We start from the raw sequence: 22,803 nt of genomic DNA, 5'->3' as shown, positions 1-22,803 counted from the left end.
TCTTACAGGTATATCTATCTAATCTATCAACTAGAGGATACAGAGATATTATTATGTACACTAGTGGTTCTACAGGAGTACCCAAGGGTATTGTACTTACTCATAATAATATCTTACAGGTATATCTATCTAATCTATCAACTAGATGATACAGCTATTATTATGTACACTAGTGGTTCTACAGGAGTACCCAAGGGTATTGTACTTACTCATAATAATATCTTACAGGTATCTCTATCTAATCTATCAACTAGAGGATACAGAGCTATTATTATGTACACTAGTGGCTCTACAGGAGTACCCAAGGGTGTTGTACTTACTCATAATAATATCTTACAGGTATCTCTATCTAATCTATCAACTAGAGGATACAGAGCTATTATTATGTACACTAGTGGCTCTACAGGAGTACCCAAGGGTGTTGTACTTACTCATAATAATATCTTACAGGTATCTCTATCTAATCTATCAACTAGAGGATACAGCTATTATTATGTACACTAGTGGTTCTACAGGAGTACCCAAGGGTGTTGTACTTACTCATAATAATATCTTACAGGTATCTCTATCTAATCTATCAACTAGAGGATACAGAGCTATTATTATGTACACTAGTGGTTCTACAGAAGCACCCAAGGGTGTTGTACTTACTCATAATAATATCTTACAGGTATCTCTATCTAATCTATCAACTAGATGATACAGCTATTATTATGTTATCTAGTGGTTCTACAAGAGTACCAAAGTATATTCTGCAATTTCCACAAGCCTGTAAAACGTCTCGTTCCATATGTTTTGGTAGCACAAAAAAAATGAAAAATGTACTTTCAGCTTGAAAAATGCTAAAAAAATGTGAATCTCATGTCTCCAGGTCTATCCACCATTGCGGTGGCATATTGATTCATCCAATTATCAAAATTTTGAACAACATTTGACGGATTTTTCAGCATTTTCTTTATTTCAGTAATATATGATCATACTATACATATATGTTCTTTTTTTAGGCGCTGTATAGCCTGCTGCCCACAACCTCTGAGGCCCTGGGAGTACCCCGCTTGACGTCAGCCTACATGGCATATTTACCTCTGGCCCATATTCTAGAATTGTTAGCGGAAAATCTTATGATTGTCCTTGGCATTCCAATAGGTAATGATATATTAATTTGTTGCACTGTATTATAGGGAGTGTCAGCGGATTAGAAAATATAAAATCACACAATTGTTTCATGTTTGATGTCCAAATTTTAGTGACAGTTTTATACAACAAATGACATGTTTTTTTTTAGTATTTATGACTTGTTTTAATACGGCAAAAATTGTGCGTTAAACTGGAATAGTTATAAAATTTATTAAATGTATCATAGGCAGTTTTGCGTGGATAGTAAAACGATAAACTATTTGAATTTGTTGGCCCCGATGGTCGATAGTCAGAGCAACCAAAAAAGAGATTTATTTTTTTATTTTTATTTTTTACCGGTTTTTATACAGCAAAAACTAATTGGATTCAGAGGCTTACAGGAAAAAATATCAACAAATTGATTAAACTAAACAGAGAGGTTTAGTTAAAGATTCCTCGCAATGGCTCGGTATTTAAATTACTTTAGAATATAAATTTGATTAATAAAATTTCAAAGATTGAGACATTTTAATCTGATTTTTTGCAGAAAACAAACTTTAGATTAAATCTATTTATCTTAAAACACAGTAAATATGTTTTTTTTCAAATAAGATCTAGAAAAGTTTTTTTTCTATTTGGTGTGTTTTAAAACTGTTGTCATGTAGGTAAAACCTAAAAATTTCAAAACAGTTAAAATCATAAAAATTGAACATTTGTAATGAGTAGTTGCTTTGTGTTTTGAATCTTGGCTATTTATCAATATATTTTTTATAAAACCAGCATTTACAGTTAGTTATTTGTAAATGTAATAATGTTTTAAAAAGGCAAAAAATTTTATTGATAAGATGGGCATTTAGAATTTTTATAATTACTACAGAATTGATACTCTTTTAAAATTCTGATTAACTAATACAGGAATTATCATGCCAGATTTTAAATCAATAGGTTAATTTTATCAAGCCTAAATTAATGTTGTATAAAAGCTTTGCTTTTAAAACTGAAGACGCGAGTTAAAATTATCTTTTACATCAACTATTTAGGATATGGAACAACGAATACCCTGCTAGATACAAGTACTATGGTATCTAAAGGATCCAAAGGAGATGTGACAGAACTAAGACCAACATCTTCTATATAAATTATCTAGGATATGGAACCACAAACACCCTGCTAGATACAAGTACTATGGTTTATAAAGGATCTAAGGGAGATGTGACAGAGCTAAGGCCAACATCTTCTATATAAATTATCTAGGATATGGAACTACAAACACCCTACTAGATGCAAGTACTATGGTTTCTATAGGATCTAAGGGAGATGTGACAGAGCTAGGGACAACATCTTCTTTATAAATTATCTAGGATATAGAACCACAAACACCCTGCTAGATACAAGTACTATGGTATCTAAAGGATCAATATGAGATGTGACAGAGCTAAGGACAACATCTTCTATGTAAATCATCTAGGATATGGAACCACAAACACCCTGCTAGATACAAGTACTATGGTTTCTAAAGGATCAAGATGAGATGTGACAGAACTAAGCACAACATCTTCTATATAAATTATCTAGGATATGGAACTACAAACACCCTGCTAGATACAAGTACTATGGTATCTAAAGGATCAAGATGAGATGTGACAGAGCTAAGACCAACATCTTCTATATAAATTATCTAGGATATGGAACCACGAATACCCTGCTAGATACAAGTACTATGGTTTATAAAGGATCTAAGGGAGATGTGACAGAGCTAAGGCCAACATCTTCTATATAAATTATCTAGGATATGGAACTACAAACACCCTACTAGATGCAAGTACTATGGTTTCTATAGGATCTAAGGGAGATGTGACAGAGCTAGGGACAACATCTTCTTTATAAATTATCTAGGATATAGAACCACAAACACCCTGCTAGATACAAGTACTATGGTATCTAAAGGATCAATATGAGATGTGACAGAGCTAAGGACAACATCTTCTATGTAAATCTTCTAGGATATGGAACCACAAACACCCTGCTAGATACAAGTACTATGGTTTCTAAAGGATCAAGATGAGATGTGACAGAACTAAGCACAACATCTTCTATATAAATTATCTAGGATATGGAACTACAAACACCCTGCTAGATACAAGTACTATGGTATCTAAAGGATCAAGATGAGATGTGACAGAGCTAAGACCAACATCTTCTATATAAATTATCTAGGATATGGAACCACGAACACCCTGCTAGATACAAGTACTATGGTTTCTAAAGGATCCAAAGGAGATGTGACAGAACTAAGACCAACAGTTATGTGTGCCGTACCCTTGGTGCTTGACAGAATCTTCAAGGGATTACAGGTATTTTCTTTCATTTAAATTAGGAAAATCTAGAAAACTAACATTAGACAGTATTTTTATATTAATAAGGACACTATTGTCTGTAGGCAGTTTAGCAGACATTATTATTTCTCAGTTTTGTTTGCTGCAATACATTGATCATCTAAATTATCTAATGAAAATATGCATTAAACTATTTTGGTTGTAGAAAAAATCAAATTGCCTAACTAATACAGGAGCTGAGTAAGTTTGGAAGTTACCCTCAAAGTCCCTAGATTCACTCAACTTCCTCCCCCCGTTTATTTGAAATAAATTGAAAATAAGAGGGGGAGAAGTGTAGTTTTCTGTTTGTTTGACTAGAACTTTAGGTCAGGTCACCTTCCCTTTTTTTTACTTATTGCTAAAAAATGAGAGGGGGGGTATTCTGTGCTTAAAAGATACTTGAGATAAAGCATCATAAATTCACTATACCAGTAAAGATACTTATAGAGTAACTGCGACACTAAGAATATTTTTTCTAGGCTGGAGTGAAACAAAGAGGATTATTCATTTCCCAGCTTGTGGATTACTGTTACAGATACAGGTATAATATGTTTATTAAGATCTTAGGAATGGCTTTCAAATTAACTTTTACAGTTAGTCTGACTAAAATGCAGTATTAGTAACATGTATATTATAAACACGGATGACAACATCCATAAAAGCGAAGCTCTAAAACGGTAAGGCAGACGATCATTCACACTTGTAGAGTGTCAGAACTGAATAATCAGAATTCTAAATTATAATTTCGAAACAAATTTTTAAGTATATTTGTTGAAAAACTACTATGATACAGGATAATTTTTATGGACATACTTACATATTTAGGACTTGATTATAAAGATGCTTCGATGATAACATTTTACTTTGTTGTCCTAGGAATCAGTATTGCAAACATCAGACCAATCGGATAATTTTATCACATAAAATTTTGTTGTTAAAAAGTTAAAAAGCAACGTGTTTAAAATGAACGTACAGACTTTCTGGTAACAAATCATCTTTCTAACTCGTACCTAACTCCTATAGGAATCATCATGCAAAGTTTGAAATCGATAGGACAATTCTAACCTGCCTAATTAAGGGAAAAGATCTATCCGTTACGTACAGACGGACCGACCCTAATTATATAAAAGCTTTGCTTTTAAAAAGTTTTACTGTACAGTAAGTCAATCATAATGTCTTTACAACTTGATTAATATCGCAAATGATGGATAAAAAGAACATATATTTTTATTGATAAGTTCAAAATCATTAAGATATTTTTTTATCTTATTTACTTCGATCACGTTAAATATTTTCTATCATGAAAACTGTTGAAAAACTATATTTATAAAATGTAGTAAACTAAAACTTTAATTTTCCAAATTTATCTTTGAATAGGAGCAATCAATGGTAAATAGAATAAGGGGGGGGGGGAGTTTTGACACATTTGCGTAAACCTGGTACCTAGGCTTTATCTTTGGACTAAGAGGATAGGTTATTAAAGATAAAATCATTCTTATATGATGAATTTCCCCCAGATATAAGATTTTTTGGATAGGCCTCCAGGTGGTCTCTGTACAGGTAAAAATGAATTTTTTTTTTTTTAATTACAGGTCAACTTATAAAACAAAATATGCATCTTTTTTAATATTATTCACATATTTGAAGAAAAAAGATGCATATTTTATTTTATAAGTTGATTTGTAACTTAAATTTTTTTTCATTTTTACCTGAACAGAGACCACCTGGAGGCCTGCAGCTCCAGAACCTGGAGGTCTATCCAAAAAATCTTAAAACTTCGTGAAATTCATCATATAAGAATGATTTTATCTTTAATAACCTATCATGTCAGTCCAAAGATAAAGCCTAGGTACCAGGTTTACACAAATGTGTCAAAACTCCCCCCTCCCCATTATAAACTTTGTGCAATAGTTTTTGTCGCAGCAAAGTTACTCTATAACCTATAAATTTTGCCCGTTGGTACGTCATAAGGACACACTGTAATGAAGTGTCAAATTAAGATATTTCTTGAGAAGATTTTCTTTATTATCTATTAGAATGATGATGCTACCAATAGCAAATATTCCCTTGATTGTTCTGTTTGTTTTTGATATTTTTTAAAGACTCGCTAATTATGGATCTTCTCATTTTAGTATTATTTATCATAACAAATATGTAATTAATTTAAAGTAGATATCCTTATAGTTTATTTACATTTCTTTTCAACACAAAATATACTTTAGAATATAATTTTATATAAAGGTACAAATCTTCAGATTATTAGAATTAAAATGTAATGCAGTAAAATTTTTCAATTATCATTTTTAGTACCGTTGTTGTGGCCTTATCTAAAAATTTTCTTTGAATTGTTGCACTTAAAAATCCAATGTAAGAATTAATTAAATAGTTATAGTAGAGTTTACAGTACAAAAATGCACCAACTTTCATTGGTAGAATCCATCATATTTTATGAGGTACAAGTTACCCTATTTGAGGAGCTGTAACTGCCAAGGAGGGAGGGGACATTAGATTGAAAATAACACTTATACCAAAGTTTTAGAAATTCGTTGCAATTTCGTTACCTTAAAAACTTTTAGGTTAGTTTTAAACTAGCAGTGTCCTAGTTTTCAACCAACTGTTGAAATCTACAGAAGGGGTATTTTTGTTTATCATTATTTGGAATGACTATCCATTTCTCGTCCTTTGTCTTATCCCTAAAATATCCTGCTATATCTCGTAAGATTTTTATGTGCTGGGTGAATTAAATTGGGACACATGCCATACTCAGGCAAAAGTATGTACCTACCTAAACTAATGTTATATTATCCATCAAGATGTCGAAATAAATTTTCTTAGACCTATGAGATAGTGTTTCTTAAGTATTACACATTTCTTTACATCTATGTAAGACTAAGGAAACCTTAACTCCTAGGCTAGTCTAAGGAATTTTATAGGATTTGACCTAATATTCTTTTCTTCAGATTTATGAGTATACTAGAGGATACGCTTCTAGAGGCCTCTAGGGGCACTTGAGGAGTCGAATTGATCGAATTGCCCCCCCCCCACACTCATTTTTAATTTTAGTTTTAAAAATAAAAAAAATAAATTTTTTTTTTTTGGGGGGGGTATTTTTCATTTTTAGGGGAGGTTGAGGTTGTCCCACCCCCTAAGAAAATAGTTATAAACCTTCCAGGGAGCTAAGGGAAGCTACCCTGTTAAGGAGAACCCGATCGGTTCAGCGGTTAGCGAGATCCTTCGGTACAAACAAACACACAAACATTAAACTCAAAAACTAAAAAACACACAAACGCACAGACACACAAACAAACATCATGTAACTTTAATATAAGGATTACTTGCAAAATAAGGTACCATACCTTATTCTTTACTAAAGTATATAATTCTGAACAAATACAAGAAATTAACTTTAATACAAAACAACTACAATAACAAACATAAACAAAAAGTTACAGAAAACAAATATTAATGGAATTCAGAATTTGTAATTCTTTTATTATTACTACGTTCTTTTTTAAATAAAGTTCTTATGTAAAACAAAGAATTATAGAATTATGTAAATTATTCTTCTCTACTTATTTTTCTGCAGATTATTTTTTCTAATTTAAAAAAATATACAAAGAATTCAAATTTTGTTTGTTTTGTTAGATTGGCATGGACAAGAAGAGGTTATGGAACTCCTATTATGGACAGGTAACACAAGGGAGGAAGGGAGGGGACAATGGATCTCTAATTCATATTTCTGACAGTCTTGGACTTTGGGTACCAGATCATATACAACTTTTATTATTTGGTAAATTTCTTTGGGTACCAGCGCATAGAATGCCGCTAAAACAATTATTCCGAAAGCAGGCGACTCTTACTGAACTAACCAATACAAATGCTAGCAGACTATTTGAAAAAAATTCAAAACAAGTTTATTTTCGTTTTTAAACAAAATAGTTTTCTTCTAAGAATGGGTGGCATAAACCAGAAATCAACCCCTTGTCAAATATAAAAACAACACCCAATTATGGTAATATTTGTAAGAAACTGCCAGTACTAAGGTCATACCTTTTATGATAAATTACAGACTAATCACGGGAAAATAAGACAGGATAACCTAATGTTAAATACTTTTGTTTCAGTGTTTAATAATTTCTTATTATACAAATCTAATAAAGATTGCTATATCAAAATGTTTGGAATTTTCTAGATATATCTGGTTTTGAAGATATTGAGTAAGAACTCTAAAATTGAATTAAAATTGTCCCCTCCCTTACTCCATGGGTAACACACACTAACAAGGTTTCTATTGATTCTGGAGGAGAGTACAGGTACTATCACCCAGAACCCATTCCCCCCCCCCCCTTACCAGTAAAAAGATTTTGTACTTTTTCTCCATTGTTTAAAGCCCCCCTACAGTGTAGATACTGATTTTATAAAGTAAAAAAAGATCTAAATTGAGATATTTATAATAAAAGTTCCCCAGAATATCATAACAATAATATTAAGATTGATATTCAAGAGCCTTCGCGCCATAGTTGGAGGTAACCTGGAGGTTCTGTTGTCTGGAGGTGCTCCACTGGCTCCAGATGCACATGAGTACTGCAGAACTGTTCTGGGAATTACTTTATTACAGGTAGAGCGTTTTATTATTTTATAGATAGATCTTTAGTCAAGTATAAATTGAATTTTGATTCATCTGTTAAGTAAATCCTCATGTATAAATTGCCAAAACTGATAAACCGATTTAATTCTCCTCTTTATACTTGCTTAAAATAGGCCCCAGGATTATTGACAGTAGCTTTTCTCCTATTTCTAGCCCCTGCAGGACCAATTGCCTAACCCTGCGGGGCAATCACTTAACCTAACTTTACCTAACCTAAAATAACCTCTCAAAAGTTACTGTGAATATACGACGAATTGCCCCTTAAGAGTCGTAGCCACGAAAGCCCGTAAATTGTATTGCTTTTAAAGATGATTTAGTTTTTAAAGTTTGGAATATATTTTTAGTAAATGTTTCTTTCTTGACCTTAAAATACTTTTTGCACTCTACAAAATGTGCAAATTTAAAGTTTTCTATTTTTCTTTAAAATATTTTCATTTATTTCATATTGTTCTTTTCATTTTATCACTCAGTGCACAATTTTACCTCTTTCTTCATGTTTCATTGAATTTTTATGTATGAAATTCGATAATATAAACTTTATTGTATGGTAGACAATAATGAAATTTATATGTATTCCAGTATGGCTCTGAAACGGTCTATTTGTGTTTGATTAAACCCGGTTCTAAGCAATAATGAAAAAAAAATTTCCTACCGTAATGTATATAAATTTTAATGAATTTAAAAAAGAAACATGTTTTATTGGCCTGGGAATTCGGAATTAATAATAAAACTTTTAATTTTATGCCCCATGGAAAGCTGTTTCGAATACAATGCAATAAATACTATACAACTGTCTAGTGCAAAAATTTCGGAATACACCTATCTTACAGTAATAAATTATGAACATACGATAAATATTTATTATATTACATTGTCTTTCTCTCCTTGAAGAAGAAAGTTTTATTTGCTTTGTGTTTTAATTTTCCTTTGACAAACTTTCTATTTCAAAGTTTCTACATATGTGTCCAATCAAATAGGCAAAAAGAGTTTTTTATTTAACAAAAACTGAGGTAAATTCTTAAAAAACTTTTGCCCCACTAAAATCAGTGAGGCAAACTAAAATTTTAGTGGGGCAAACTAATTTTAGTGGTTACTCCTCTACAAAAACAAATTTGAAAAACGTGGATGGGTAGTTTTTGTTTGTTTGTATATTACTTTAGGTCAGGTTGGGTTAGATTATATTGGGTTCTAGGTATATAGCCCACATAATTTGGAAACATCAGGTATTGACCCCACAGGGTAAAGGCCTCACACTTGGGTTAGCCTTAGAAAATTCCCCCCCCCCCTCCCCCATTCCCAACCCCGAATCAATTTATTGGTAGCATTAAAATAATAAAATATCTCATCACGAAAGCTACATTCTCCAATTTTAATTACCATTATCAAAAAAGTATCTAATTTTTATATTTTATAAGTTTTTCTTAAACTAAATTTAATATCTATAACACAAAGTAGAATGATTTATGTCTGATTCTTTGTACCGAAGGTTTTTAACTATTTTGGGGGAGGGTATCCCCACTCTCCTAATGGAAAATTGCCCCACAACCCCAGTAAAAAATTTTTTGTCTACTTTTTCTTTTTAAAACTTCCCCTCCCCCACCTTAAGTGCTCCTAGAGGCTTCTAGATGAGTAGCCTAAAACATAAAAAACATTTATTCAGTGACCGATTACGCCCCGTCTTACGAAGCAGTACATACAATAGTACACCAAGCTACTGCTTAGTACCAGGTGTACTTTACAATTTTTCATATTATTTATAAAATTTAAATTGCATGACTAACACTAGATGTTTGGTGTGGCACTGATTAGGCTTCCCTAAAAAAAGGAATATGCGTATCCGAGATGTTTGCATTGCCTTTTTTATTATTACTAGCGGCTACGCCCCCTAGAGGCCTCTAGGGGCACTTGAGGAGGAGAGAGTCGAATTTAATAATTCAATTTCTTATTTTAGATTTTAAAAGAAAAAGTAGAAAACAATTTTTTGGGGGAGAATTTTTTTTTTTTTTTGAAGGGGGTGCCTACTCCCCCCCTCCTCTCATTTTTTATTTTAGTTAAAAATATTTTTTAAAAAAAGATATTGGGGGGGGGGGGGATTTTACATTTTTTTTTTGGGGGGGGGGGTAGGGAGTGTCACAACCCCCCAAGAAAATAGTTATAAACCTTCCCGGGACCTATGTAAAGCTACCCTGTTAAGGAGAACCCGATCGGTTCAGCGGTTAGTGAGATCCTTTGGTACAAACATACAAACACACAAACATCCTGTTACTTTATTATAAGGATAATATAAAACTTTCTGACGTGATATTTACGAATATGATTGCACACCATGTGTATTGTGTACCTGGATGGGTGGGCTGTGTTGATGTGTGTTGTGTCCAGTTTAAAACTTCAAGGCTAGACCTATGTCAGGAGTTTCGGGCATACCCAGGGTGGGTGGGGATATTGGACTGTAGTTTAGACTAGTACCCAAAGTTTTTAACTATGTTATCTTTTGCATTGGCTTAATAACTTTGGGAACTTCTACTGAATTTTGATTGGTTGATTCCAAACAAGTAGTGTTTAAACTTTTCAACCAATAATTTTACTTAAAAAAAGTTTAATTTTTATTATCATCATGGGGACAGTATGTATATCAACAAGAAAATATTGTCATAATGTCATTATTAAGGCAAAAAGATTTTATATCTTCATTGGTTGATTCATACTAGCAGTGATACTGTTACATTTTTTTCAACTTACAGAAAGGGGTAATTTTGTTTCTCATCATTAGGGATTTAAATATATTTGTCAATAATTGAAAATTAGTTCATTTGAAGAACACATGCTTTTCAATTGGTATTGAATCTTTATTAAAAGTGAAGCTTTTCTATAATTAAGGTCGGTCCGTCCGTCCGAGACGGATAGCTTTTTTCGTTAATTTAGGCATGTTAGAATTGTAGTATCGATTTTAATCTTTGCATGGTGATTCCTGTAGTAGTTAGGTACGATTTAGAATGTCCGTACGTCCATTTTAAACCTGTTGATTTTTTTATAACAACAAATTTTTATGTGATCTAACTATCTGATTGATCTGATTTTAGGTATACTGATTCCTGGGACAATAAAGTACAACATTATAAGCGAAGCAACTCTATAATCAAGTCCTAAAATGTAAGTATGTCCAAAAATCATTATCCTGCATAAAGAACTTTTTCAACAAATATACTTACAATTTTGCTTTACCTCTTATAAATTATATTCTGATTATTCAGTTCTGACACTATACAAGTGTTAATGTCCGTTTCAGAGCTTCGCTTTTATGGATATTGTCATCCTTGTTTAGTTTCAAACTATCATATTTTATTTTAAGGTTTAAGATCTAAATTGTAAGACTCTGAATTCCTAAATTCGTGACCCACAAGGCCTCAATTCAAATAGATTTTTAGATTGACATATTATGTTATAACTTTTCTCTCATCAAATGAAGAATGAAATAATGGATTAATTATTATTACTTTGATCTTACACCAGATTATTATGTACTCTAATAAAGTTGTATCTGGCTAAAATAACGAGCACCCCATCCACCACCTTTACCCCATCCCCTCCCCCCTGAATGATCGAAATGGCCAATAATTTCATTTCCATGTTAGCAACCTAAATTGACAAAAAAATTCCTCTGTCTCAATTTCCACGTGTATTCTATATTCCTTGAAGAGAACAACAAATTTAGACCAGCAATTTCTGAGATATTAAGCTTCAGACCAAAAACCTTACTACTTTATACTATACGATAATAAGTTTGTTTCTTTTTCTGAAATATCCTATTATGTAAAATCTTAAGGATTTTGTTGTCTGAAGCTAAAAAGTTAGAAAATGCTGGTCCGAAATTATTGTACTTTTCAGGGGAGCTTTCCTAATGTTTTAGGACAGTTTTAGACTATTTTCTTGACCTCTACTATCCTCCCTTAGGGGACAGGGGCGAAGCAACTAATAATAAATAATTCACTATAAGTAATTTACAACGTTGAAAGAAAAACAAACATATTTTTCTAGTAACTATTATCCTTTAAAAGAAAAATAAGAAGTTTAAACAACTTTGAACAACACTAGTGTGTGTTTGAATGTAATCTTATGTAATGTATAGAAACTGTACATACTTTTGCCTGGGGCGATTTTTCTTATGTGGGTGGTGGTACCCTTACCCAGAATAGTTATAAACCTTGCCAAGACCTTTGAGGAGCTTCACTGTAAAGAAGAATCAAATTGATCTAGCGGTTAGAGAGATCTGTTGGAACACACAGTCAGACAGACTTCCTGTTACTTTTATGCAAAATAAATATCTAAACTTTTAATTTTTTTTGCGAATTCTCTTGGGAGGTTGGTGATACCCTCCTCCAAAATAGTTATAAACCTTCCCAGGAACGAAAAGCTAAACAGCAACCATATCGGTTAAGTAATTATCTAGATCCATCGGTATAAACAGATAGCGTTCTGTTATTTTTACTTAAACACTAAAAGCACTGCCTCATTAGACCTGCCAATAAAAACCTTACTACTTTATATTCAAGGATAGAACATTTTAACCTGTATTTCTGTTACTTTCGAAGGTGTATATACACACTGCATGCACACGGGCAGTGAATCTGTGTAAATTGAAAAATCCTTGAAATTAAAATATAAATGCAATATTGGAAGTTCTAGCCATGAGCATGGAATACGTATTCTTTAAAGGATTTATTAAGTTATGACTGTAAGTAGCCTAAAAATAAAAACATTTAGAAGGTACAGATAGCATTGTTATTTTTATAAATTCTAGCGGCTGCGACCATAGCATCTAGAGGCTCTGTATTCAAAGGGATAAGAAAAATGGGGGCAGAAAATTGCCTAAAACTATCCCAAAACTTATTAAAAATAAAAGAGCCTTAAACCACCACAGGACCTATGTGAAGCTTCTCTAAAAAGAAGAACTCATTCATTTAGGTAGTTATTGATATCATACGCTGTAGATCAAAACCTTACTACTTTATATAATACAATAGGAATAACAGAAAAACCTACTATACGTCTTAAAGTATAAAATTGCAATGTCTTGATTAATTATCATAAAGCCTGCATCTGTTTTTTCATGAATTAAAAAAATCTTCCTCATAACATAACTAAAATAATCTATTGTACAGAATGACCTACATGGCATAAATAAAGAGTAGACACATAACTAAAAATATTTAACTTGTGCTGTTCTAAAAACAATTTTAAAATGTATTATTTCCAATGACTACCATGGCTATCGCTCCATTTTTTTATTCCGCAGGGCAAAAGATATTAATAACATTCCTATATTAACAAAGACTCCTTTTTTTGATGTCAAATACAAGTTTTTATTTTTTTCCTTCTTTTTTGTTGCGTTTTAGTACCTTAAAATCAATTTAATTTTTAAAAATCCTAAATTACTACAAAAATAAGAAGTCTACAAAAAGGTGATTGCATATCTAAATTCTATGGATCATCATACATCTAAAACTTACTAAAAGCACCGACTAAGCTATTTTTTCAAAAATCACAAAAGTTAGAACACGTTCTTTCAAAATTTCTCTTCTTACTTTTATTTACAAATAAATTAAGGAGGTGTTTATATGGGAATGCATATTCCTGTTTGTTACGCAATTTACTCAATATATTTGCTCTATACAGTTTCAGTTTATTGTGCAACTTCACTTATACTCAGGAATCTTAAGGGATAAGACAATGAAAAATAAATAGAAGAACACCCTCAATAACATAATGGCACAAGTTTGTTTGGGTATAGTCCCTTTCGTAACATCACAGTAGCTTTCCTCCTATTTCTAGCCTCTGGGGGGGGGGTCTAACCCTGCGGGGCCAATTACCTAACCCTGTGGGGGCAACCACCTAACCCAATATAACCTAACCTAACCTATAAAAAGCCATTTTAAAAATACGACGAATGTTACGAAAGGTACTATTTCCGCTTGTTTTTGTATAGTAACATCACTAATTATACACAGCTTACTACTTATTTTCATATACTAGTTGCTTCGCCTCTAGCCTCTAGAGGAGGGCCGTGGAGGTCAGAAACATAGGCTAAAATAACCTTAATACATTTTTACTGCTTCCCTAAAAAGTACAACCTATTTAGTCCAGTATTTTCCAAGATTTTAAACTCCGTACAATAGCTACTTTATATTATAGAATAATGCCTCAAACTTTTCAGGGGTCTTCAAATTTTTAAAAATACTTGATTTATACAACTACTATTCAAACGGTTATTTTTAAATTGAATAGGATATAATCTTTATGAAGACAATAATAGTTATATATCGCAACGTATAATTGACAGTGCGGAAAATAAGATTAAAAATTATAAGATAAAAATCAGTTTTGCTGGCCCCAAGAGTTCGAAGACCTGGGCTAACAAAACTTGTATTTATTTGTGATTTTAATATTCGTGGAAAATTGTCAGTAATTCGATGCTATAGATTGTTTTTTAGTATGGCTGAGAACTGGTTCTAATCCAGCAGATATTACTTGGTGTCGAAGCCATACTAGAATATTTAATCTCGTATTCATTTGAAACCGATTCTAATCCATTGGATTAGAACCGGTTCTCATCCATACGAAAAAACTATGTCTAGTATCGTATTATATCCAGTTTTCTACGAATATAAAAATGTACGATCATAAGATTAAAACTAGTTTTTTAGCCGTTGCCTTCGGCACCTCGGAGCTAAAAAAACTGGTTTTAATCCTATAATTGTACATTCTATATCCGCGGAAAGCTGTTTATAATACGATGCGAGAAATAACTATTATGATTGTTTTTTTAGGGTTATGGATTGACAGAAACAGCTGCCACAGCAACTATTCCAGATAAATTTGATTTATCTACAGGTTTCATAATTTGTGTTTGTTTGACTTAACAATAGCATTTGATAGTCCCCTACAAATTATCAATGAATAGAGCGCTAGTTATTATGTTACTTAAAGAAAATACTGGATCGACGTTTAGAATCTATAAATCAGCATTTAGGCACGGTTATAGAGATGCCTTGCCTATAACAAGCGTCTAATTGTTCAATTTTAAAAATAGGACTTTTATATCATACGATAAAATGTATTCAATGGAGATTTTGACTTTAAATCTTTAGGACAAATCTAACATCTCTAAATTTACCATTATCCAGAACGCATAGACGGAAGGACAAAAAAATCAAAGAAATCTTCGCATAAAACGCTGAAATTAATAAGCAAAACTTAGGCAACTTATAAAGAGACAGAGAAATAAAGTAGAAATAAAAGAAAAAATAACAGGAAAAAAGAACGAAGGGGAAGTCTACGGGAGCTAGAAGAAGAGAATTAAAATATCTGCACATACATCATTGTAGGATAAACAAACGACAAGAACTGTTATAAAATAGCATTTGTTTGTAAAATGATTCTATTATTTCAAAGGTTTGGTTGGACCGCCACTGCAGGATGTAGAAATCCGTATTGTGAACTGGGAAGAAGGTGGATACAAAATTAATGATCAACAAGGTCCAAGGTAAATACATTTTATACACCATAATTTAAGTTAATGGTGGAAAAGTTTGGACACTACAGTTTGTTGACAATTGGGATAAAGGTGATTACAAAATTTATGATAAACACGGACCAAGTTATTACATTTTTGAATCTACTGCAGTTCACGGTAAAATATTGCTGGTAAAGAATATTGCCAAAAATCAATGAATTTTAAAGGCTGCTAGCTGCCAAACGGCTGAACGTACAGATCATGCCCGCACACTGTTTTAAGCAGCATAAGAAGGCCTACAAATAATCTGGAATAGCCATAAATCAATAATGCATAATTATCTCGCATTGCAGAGAAATGCGCGAAAAAGACCTATTTTACGCGTTTTTTCTTCAGTGAAGCTTTCCCTGTGCATCATTGGATCTTGGCTATTCCAGATTATTTGTAGGCCTTCTTATACCGCTTAAAATGGTGTACGGGTATGATCTGTACGTTTAGCCGTTTGGCAGCTAGCAGCCTTTAAAATTTATAGATTTTTGGCAATATTCGTTACCAGCAATATTTTACCATGAACTGCAGTAAATCCCATTTTTTTAAAATCATCCACTTTTCAAATATTTTAATAATTTGTGGAAAAGTTGGGAAACTGATAGTATGTACAACCCTAATCAAAATTAAACAAAAGTGCCAAAGGGATTTAGGCCATCGAACAATAAAACAAGAATAATTAACAGTCTAATGTCTCCTCCCCCCATTTTTGCTCCTTGGTTAAAAGTAGAGTCGGGCCGGATATTCGGTATTCGGATCGTTTCAATATCCGGTCGGATATTGAAAATGGCCGGATATCCGGCCAAACCCTAGTTAAAAGTAATCAAAATATTTACATCCTGTATCTAATTAATATTGTGATTCATTTTTATTCAAACTTTTCATCAATTTTGAATTCTAAATGTGTGGTTACTAAATAATTATTAATTTTTGTTTGTATGACTTTCTGATTTGTTAAACTTCCCTTTTATGGATGTTGTCAACCTAGTTATTTTTGAATAACTAACGGCTTTGCCCCTACTTTTAGATAATTACAGGCCTAAAAAAATGAGGGAAGATTTTTTTTTCTTCAGAAAATAGTCTAAAACCACCACAGTAGGTATATTCCCTAAAGAGAAGAATCCAATCGGTTCAGTGGTTACCAAGGTCTTAAGGATTGGACAGATAGACGGACAGACATGAAGCTACTTTGTATTAAAGATAGATATACGTAAATATTGGCGTCAATTTAGCTTGCTAATATGGAAATTGGTCTGTTCGTTCAACCAGTAGGAGGGGAAGGTATGGGGTAAACAGTTGAATGGAAGATGCGAGCATCACTTTATCAGAGTACATGAAAATCTGGTGTAACATCCAAGTGATAATATATCCAATACTGTTTAGAGGAGAAGTAATAATTGGTGGACATCACGTGGCCAAAGAATATTACAATCTTCCTGATAAAACAGAAGAAGAATTCTTCAATGATAAGGGCAAAAGATGGTTCAGGTGAGGACTTTAGTAGAGAGACTACTCTATAATTCACTTTCTCTGTCAGGCCGTTCATAAGTTAGTCCGTAATGCTGTTGGGGCAGGATAGATAGAAATGGAATTTAAATTTTTAAAAAAGATTTGCAATTTAGTTGATATTAGATACAATTAGGAATATTCCATTTAATTTCAACTGACGTATGAGGAAATCTATGTGAAATATTAACTAGATTATGTTATGATATATAAACAGACATAGATTGAATAATTTTCCTTTGATCATCAGCGACAGAAAGTTATTATACCTCATAATTTTCCACGGTTCAAAAGAAATATAAACAAACTGGGTATTACAAAGTAAATAAAGGGTAAGCAAAAAAAAATGCGTAGATTTTTAAAATTCAAATTGCGCGGCTTGTGTTAATAGTAGAAAAATGTTACGCATACCATTAGAACCGATAAGAAGTCTATTTTTTGGAAATATAAGAACGATTCCTCTGCTATGTATAGTTAGGGAGCTACATGTTAAAATGTCCCAACTGACTTAAAACTTGACTTGCGAGTAAATTTTTGGACATTTTACCACCTGGCTCCTAGATTATTTGTAGCACAGGAACCGTTCTTATATTTCAAAAAAATAAAGTTCATAGCGGTTCTAACGGCATGCGTAACATTTTTCTACTATTAACACAAGCCGCGCAATTTGAATTTTAAAAATGTACGCACGTCGTTTTGCAAGAATTAGTGTCTAATATTTACTAATATACTCGCAAGTCAAGTTTTAAGTCAGTTGGGACATTTTAACACGTAGCTCCCTAACTATACGTAGCAGAGGAATCGTTCTTATATTTCCAAAAATAGACTTCTTATCGGTTCTAATGGTATGCGTAACGTTTTTCTACTATTAACACAAGCCGTGCAATTCGAATTTTAAAAATCTACGCATTTTTTTTGCTCACCCTTTATATCTATGTAAAGCTAAGCATAAAGCTAGGAAATGCTATAGGATTCGGCCCAATGACTCATTGTTACAATGAAGCGAAAGGATAATTGCAATCAAACTAATTTTCCCCTCCCAATTATAAAATTTTAAGTCAATTTGTTTTAGTTTTATTTATATTTCACTGTCCTATCCCTACTTTAGAAATTCATTTGAATTGCTGAAAAATTAGCAAAAAGTTTTTCTTCGGGTGCAATGTCCCTGTCTCTGGTTAGATCGGATGAAAGTAGACAACATTTTGAATATTAATATGTGTTCATATAATAGACATTGTAACATAGACTGACCAAAATCCTAGTTAATTAAATTTACTCGTTGGGTCGGGATTCTCCTTCGACTGTAGTAGCCAGAGCTCCTAGCTTGTATTGGGATGCGATACGCCAAATATAGATTGTTAGGCTAAGTAACAACCAACAGGCAATTATCCCTTTGATTGCACAACCTTTCTCTTAAAGTCCTAACTAAGCATGAAAATGAGTTAAGTCTATTTATGGGCCAAGGCTCGTTTCCCCTTTTCTCTATTTGTTGTCATCACTAAATAATAAATCACAAAACCTTTTGTAGCATAAATGACAGACCAAGAAGGTCATATACTTAATGGAAACTTCACAAAAACAAATCTCAGACGTCTATTCTAAATAGCTGCCTGTAAAATCACATTTCCCAAAAGTGTTTAGGACATGCAGACGGACATTTTGCCACAAATATACTTAGTAAAGTGCTAATAGACATGACTAAATTACTCTACTGGCTTGTCAAGATGACCTAATTATGACGATGGAATATTCAATTTAAATACAAGATTGTCAAATCATATTTCATTATTCATTTATGTAGACTAACACGTGGATTTTTATGTATATGTAGTTTGACTAAAGAATTAAAATTAAATCTTAAAAGAATGGAGTGTATAACATTTAGAGATTAAAGGCAAGGCAGTTCTTTCTATAATCTCATGTTGACATCCCCCTTTTCACACAATCAGTTAAAACCATATTCAGTTTTTAAGAACATATATCTTTTTGTCCTGTGTCTATAACTACTATTTTGTCTACCAATTTATAGAATCTGTAATAAATATTCTACATGGACGTTTAAGAAACACAGGGATTTTATTGATTTAATGTTCAAACAGAAAGATAAAAATCACAATAATTATTACTTTCAACTCCAAATTTATAAAAAATTCTTACAGGCTTAGAGTTGGGCTTGCCAACCTCAGTCAGGTTTTTCATTTCTACAGGGAATACAACTTTCATACAGGGATCTAAACATTGTTTAGATCAACAATGATAATACACATACATATAATCTAATTTAGAACTGGCGATATTGGACACATTCAAGCAAATGGAACTCTCAAGATTATTGATAGAAAGAAGGATCTTGTCAAGTTACAAGGTGGAGAGTATGTCAGTCTTGGCAAGGTAAGTTACAAGGGGGAGAGTATGTCAGTCTGGGCAAGGTAAGTTACAAGGTGCAGAGTATGTCAGTCTGGGCAAGGTAAGTTACAAGGTGCAGAGTATGTTAGTGTTAGCAAGATAAGTTAAAAGGTGGAGAGTATGTCCGTCTAAGCAAGATAAGTTAAAAGGTGGAGAGTATGTCAGTCTGGGCAAGGTAAGTTACAAGGTGGAAAGTATGTCAGTCTAGACAAGGTAAGTTACAAGGTGAAGAGTATGTCAGTCTGAGCAAGGTAAGTTACAAGGTGGAGAGTATGTCAGTCTGGGCAAGGTAAGTTACAAGGTGGAGAGTATGTCAGTCTGGGCAAGGTATGTTACAAGGTGGAAAGTATGTCAGTCTGGGCAAGGTAAGATTAGAAGCAAAGCAAAGCAAAGCAAAGCAAAGCAAAGCAAAGCAAAGCAAACTTTCCCTCAGTGCTTTAAGAGCACAGAATACCCTCCCTCTTTTTAATTAAATGAATTGATAAAGAGGGAAAGGGGGGTGGTTTTTAGTTTGCTTGAATATTATTTTAGGACAGGTAAGGTTACTATGTTGGTTACTTGGTCACCTCAAAATATTATTACATTGCTGGTATAGCCCCTCAGGGATTAGACAGTGTTTAAAGCATTAACTTTTTATTTTTAATTTATTTCTAGAAAAAGAACAGGGGATATTAGTACTTGATAAATAATTTTAGAAAAGGTACTTTACATGTCGCCAAATTGTATTTACTAGGACATGCTTCAAACATAATTTCATTGTTTTCCCACCTTTTTATTAAAGGTTTATTTCAACCATCTTCATTTATGTAACATGTATCCACGTGACCTTGTTTTGTTTGCATATAGAAGAATATTTTGTTTTAGAATTTAATGAATGTATACTTTTTCTGTAGTATAGAACAACATTTTTAAAGATTTGAAGATTAAATGTGGGTATCATCTCAAAAAAAATTTCTCTTTTTTTTAGCCTCTTCATTGTCCTAAGGTCATTTAATCATTTTCATTAGTATTGAAGAAAAATCTAAACTTATGTTTTTTTTTCAGGTTGAAAGTATCCTGAAAATTCATCCGTTAGTTGACAATGTGTGCATCTATGCTGATCCAAGCAGGATTAATACTGTTGCTCTGTTAGTTCCTGATCAAGCTGCTTTGGAAGGCTTAGCTAGAAAGGTTAGTGAAATCTTAATAAATATCCCAATATTACATGTTATTTTGCATTGTCACACACAGTTTCTTTTTGAGCACTTGTACCAGCTCCACCTTAATTATTAGAATTAAAAATAGGAAGGGTTGTATAATAAGTTTTTTTTGTACCATTTCATGTCAGAATAGGAGCTTATTTTGGGTACTGGGAAGCCCCACATTTTTTAAAATAGTGGAAAAGGGGGTTATCAGTACTCAATGCATTCTATCCAAATTTACAGTTAAGTATATAAATGAACAAAAATCTTTGTGTGCTAGAAATTCCTTTTCAAGCTGGACAGATAGTGTCTGATTGAACATTCAGGGTAATAAATCTATTGGGTAAAATTAAGTAAAATAGTTAATGTTTAATTCAAGATGAATATTTTGTTTAGATGAACAGAAGTGGGATGAACCGTGAACAACTTTGTGCAGACAGTGCTGTTAGGGATAGTATATTGAAGGTGAAGATTTGTTTTATAATTTATAGTGAGGTTAAATAATTATAACTGTAAATAAGGGGTTTTAGAAGTTTAATTACAAGCTTAATTGAAAGGGATGGAGATATTTAACTTAAAATCAATCGGATATACAAAATGTACTTTTATCTTGCAGTACAATTTTTATTTGTATGGTGTTAACTTTAAAGCATAATATGATAATATTGCATCCAATAAGGAAAATTCTGTATCAAATTTCAGTAAAATAAATCTGCTTTATAAGGTCTGTGTTTTCCTTATATAATATATTCATGTTTTAAATGCATATTGTTCTTCTACAGAAATGTAGATTTCATAAAAATTCAAATGGTTTTTACTTTCTAACTTAAAATTACAAGTGGTTTTAGTTTGAATGCCTGAAATTCAACATAATTATGAAAAGATTGTTATATGAAATTCATTTCTTCCAAGGCTGGATTTATAATTTTAGAAGACAAGAATTCAAAAGAATATATCACAATCTTGGCCTGTATAGTTTATACAGAACATGTGTAGATTATTAATAAGGAAAATGTGAGAAAAAGGTTCACTGAGGAAGTAATGTTTCTAAGCCAGACAATGGTATAATATAAAGACTATTGTTCCTACTAAGAAAACTATTACCAAAAAGTGATGATTCATGATGAATTATGGAACTGAAGGGATAAGACTATACAATTCAATTAATCTACTCCAACAATAATAATAAATATAAATACAACTTATGTAGATTCTAATAATAGGTGGAAAAGTTTGGACACTCTTATATAAATTAAATATTGCCCCCCAAAGTTTAGTGAAACAAGTTTATATATTTTGGAGGGCCTAATTAATTTACAATTAGGTGTTCCCTTCCACCCTGTATAAGGTATATATATCTAAAGATTTATATTTGTCTGGACAAATGTATTTATAGTAGAGATTAGAGTGCTTTTTATAGCATGCAAGTATAAACAATAATCTTTTCTTGGAAACAATATACCCAATACCCATAAATATTTTTGGAAAAAACTTTGATATAGTCAAGCTAACAAATATTAATATTCTAAACTAATATGGCCAAGTATTCATTGTTAAGAACATGGTACTTATTAAGTGTACTACACAATTTATATATAATTAGCAAATGTCAATACAAAAAATTGCTCTTTTTTCCTATATATACGAAGCAATATAATATAACCTTATAGATTCAATTATTGTATATACATAAATAATACTTATCTAAAAACATAATAAAGTTTATGTTAGCCTGTGGAAAATTTAATGTAATTATTTTTTTAATTTCCTTTTTTCAGACCCTACAACAGCATGGAGCCTCACAAAAACTTGCCAAATTTGAGATACCTCAAGCAATTTTCTTGGTAAGAGTTTTTATAAAGTCATTCTTAATAGTCAGTGCAGTCATAATGAAAGCTTTTATTCACATCAACACCCACCAGACAACCTATACCTAAAAGTCCATGTTTTGCTTGATTAAGTATTATTCCTGTGCATGAACCAGAAAATTACTTTTGATTGGATTTGATTTAA

General features: G+C 32.1%; 1 protein-coding gene across 1 annotated transcript in view; it reads left to right on the top strand.

Annotated features, from left to right (window-relative positions):
- Positions 1 to 22,803, top strand: part of LOC145313080 (fatty acid CoA ligase Acsl3-like) — a 44,927-nt gene that overhangs the window by 20,696 nt on the left and 1,428 nt on the right. The window contains exons 12-23 of the mRNA XM_080152346.1: positions 1,005 to 1,146; positions 3,334 to 3,470; positions 3,971 to 4,032; positions 7,137 to 7,181; positions 7,983 to 8,109; positions 14,964 to 15,027; positions 15,589 to 15,679; positions 17,081 to 17,185; positions 19,489 to 19,594; positions 20,654 to 20,779; positions 21,187 to 21,255; positions 22,569 to 22,634. Of these exons, the coding sequence (XP_080008472.1) occupies positions 1,005 to 1,146; positions 3,334 to 3,470; positions 3,971 to 4,032; positions 7,137 to 7,181; positions 7,983 to 8,109; positions 14,964 to 15,027; positions 15,589 to 15,679; positions 17,081 to 17,185; positions 19,489 to 19,594; positions 20,654 to 20,779; positions 21,187 to 21,255; positions 22,569 to 22,634 (1,140 nt within the window). The remainder of the gene's footprint in view (positions 1 to 1,004; positions 1,147 to 3,333; positions 3,471 to 3,970; positions 4,033 to 7,136; positions 7,182 to 7,982; positions 8,110 to 14,963; positions 15,028 to 15,588; positions 15,680 to 17,080; positions 17,186 to 19,488; positions 19,595 to 20,653; positions 20,780 to 21,186; positions 21,256 to 22,568; positions 22,635 to 22,803) is intronic.

Source organism: Acartia tonsa, chromosome 3 (genome assembly GCF_053477335.1).
Source record: "Acartia tonsa isolate MP-2025a chromosome 3, ASM5347733v1, whole genome shotgun sequence".
Classification (NCBI taxonomy): domain Eukaryota; kingdom Metazoa; phylum Arthropoda; class Copepoda; order Calanoida; family Acartiidae; genus Acartia; species Acartia tonsa.
Note: the sequence above shows the minus strand (reverse complement) of the source record. Positions and strands in the feature narration are given on the sequence as shown.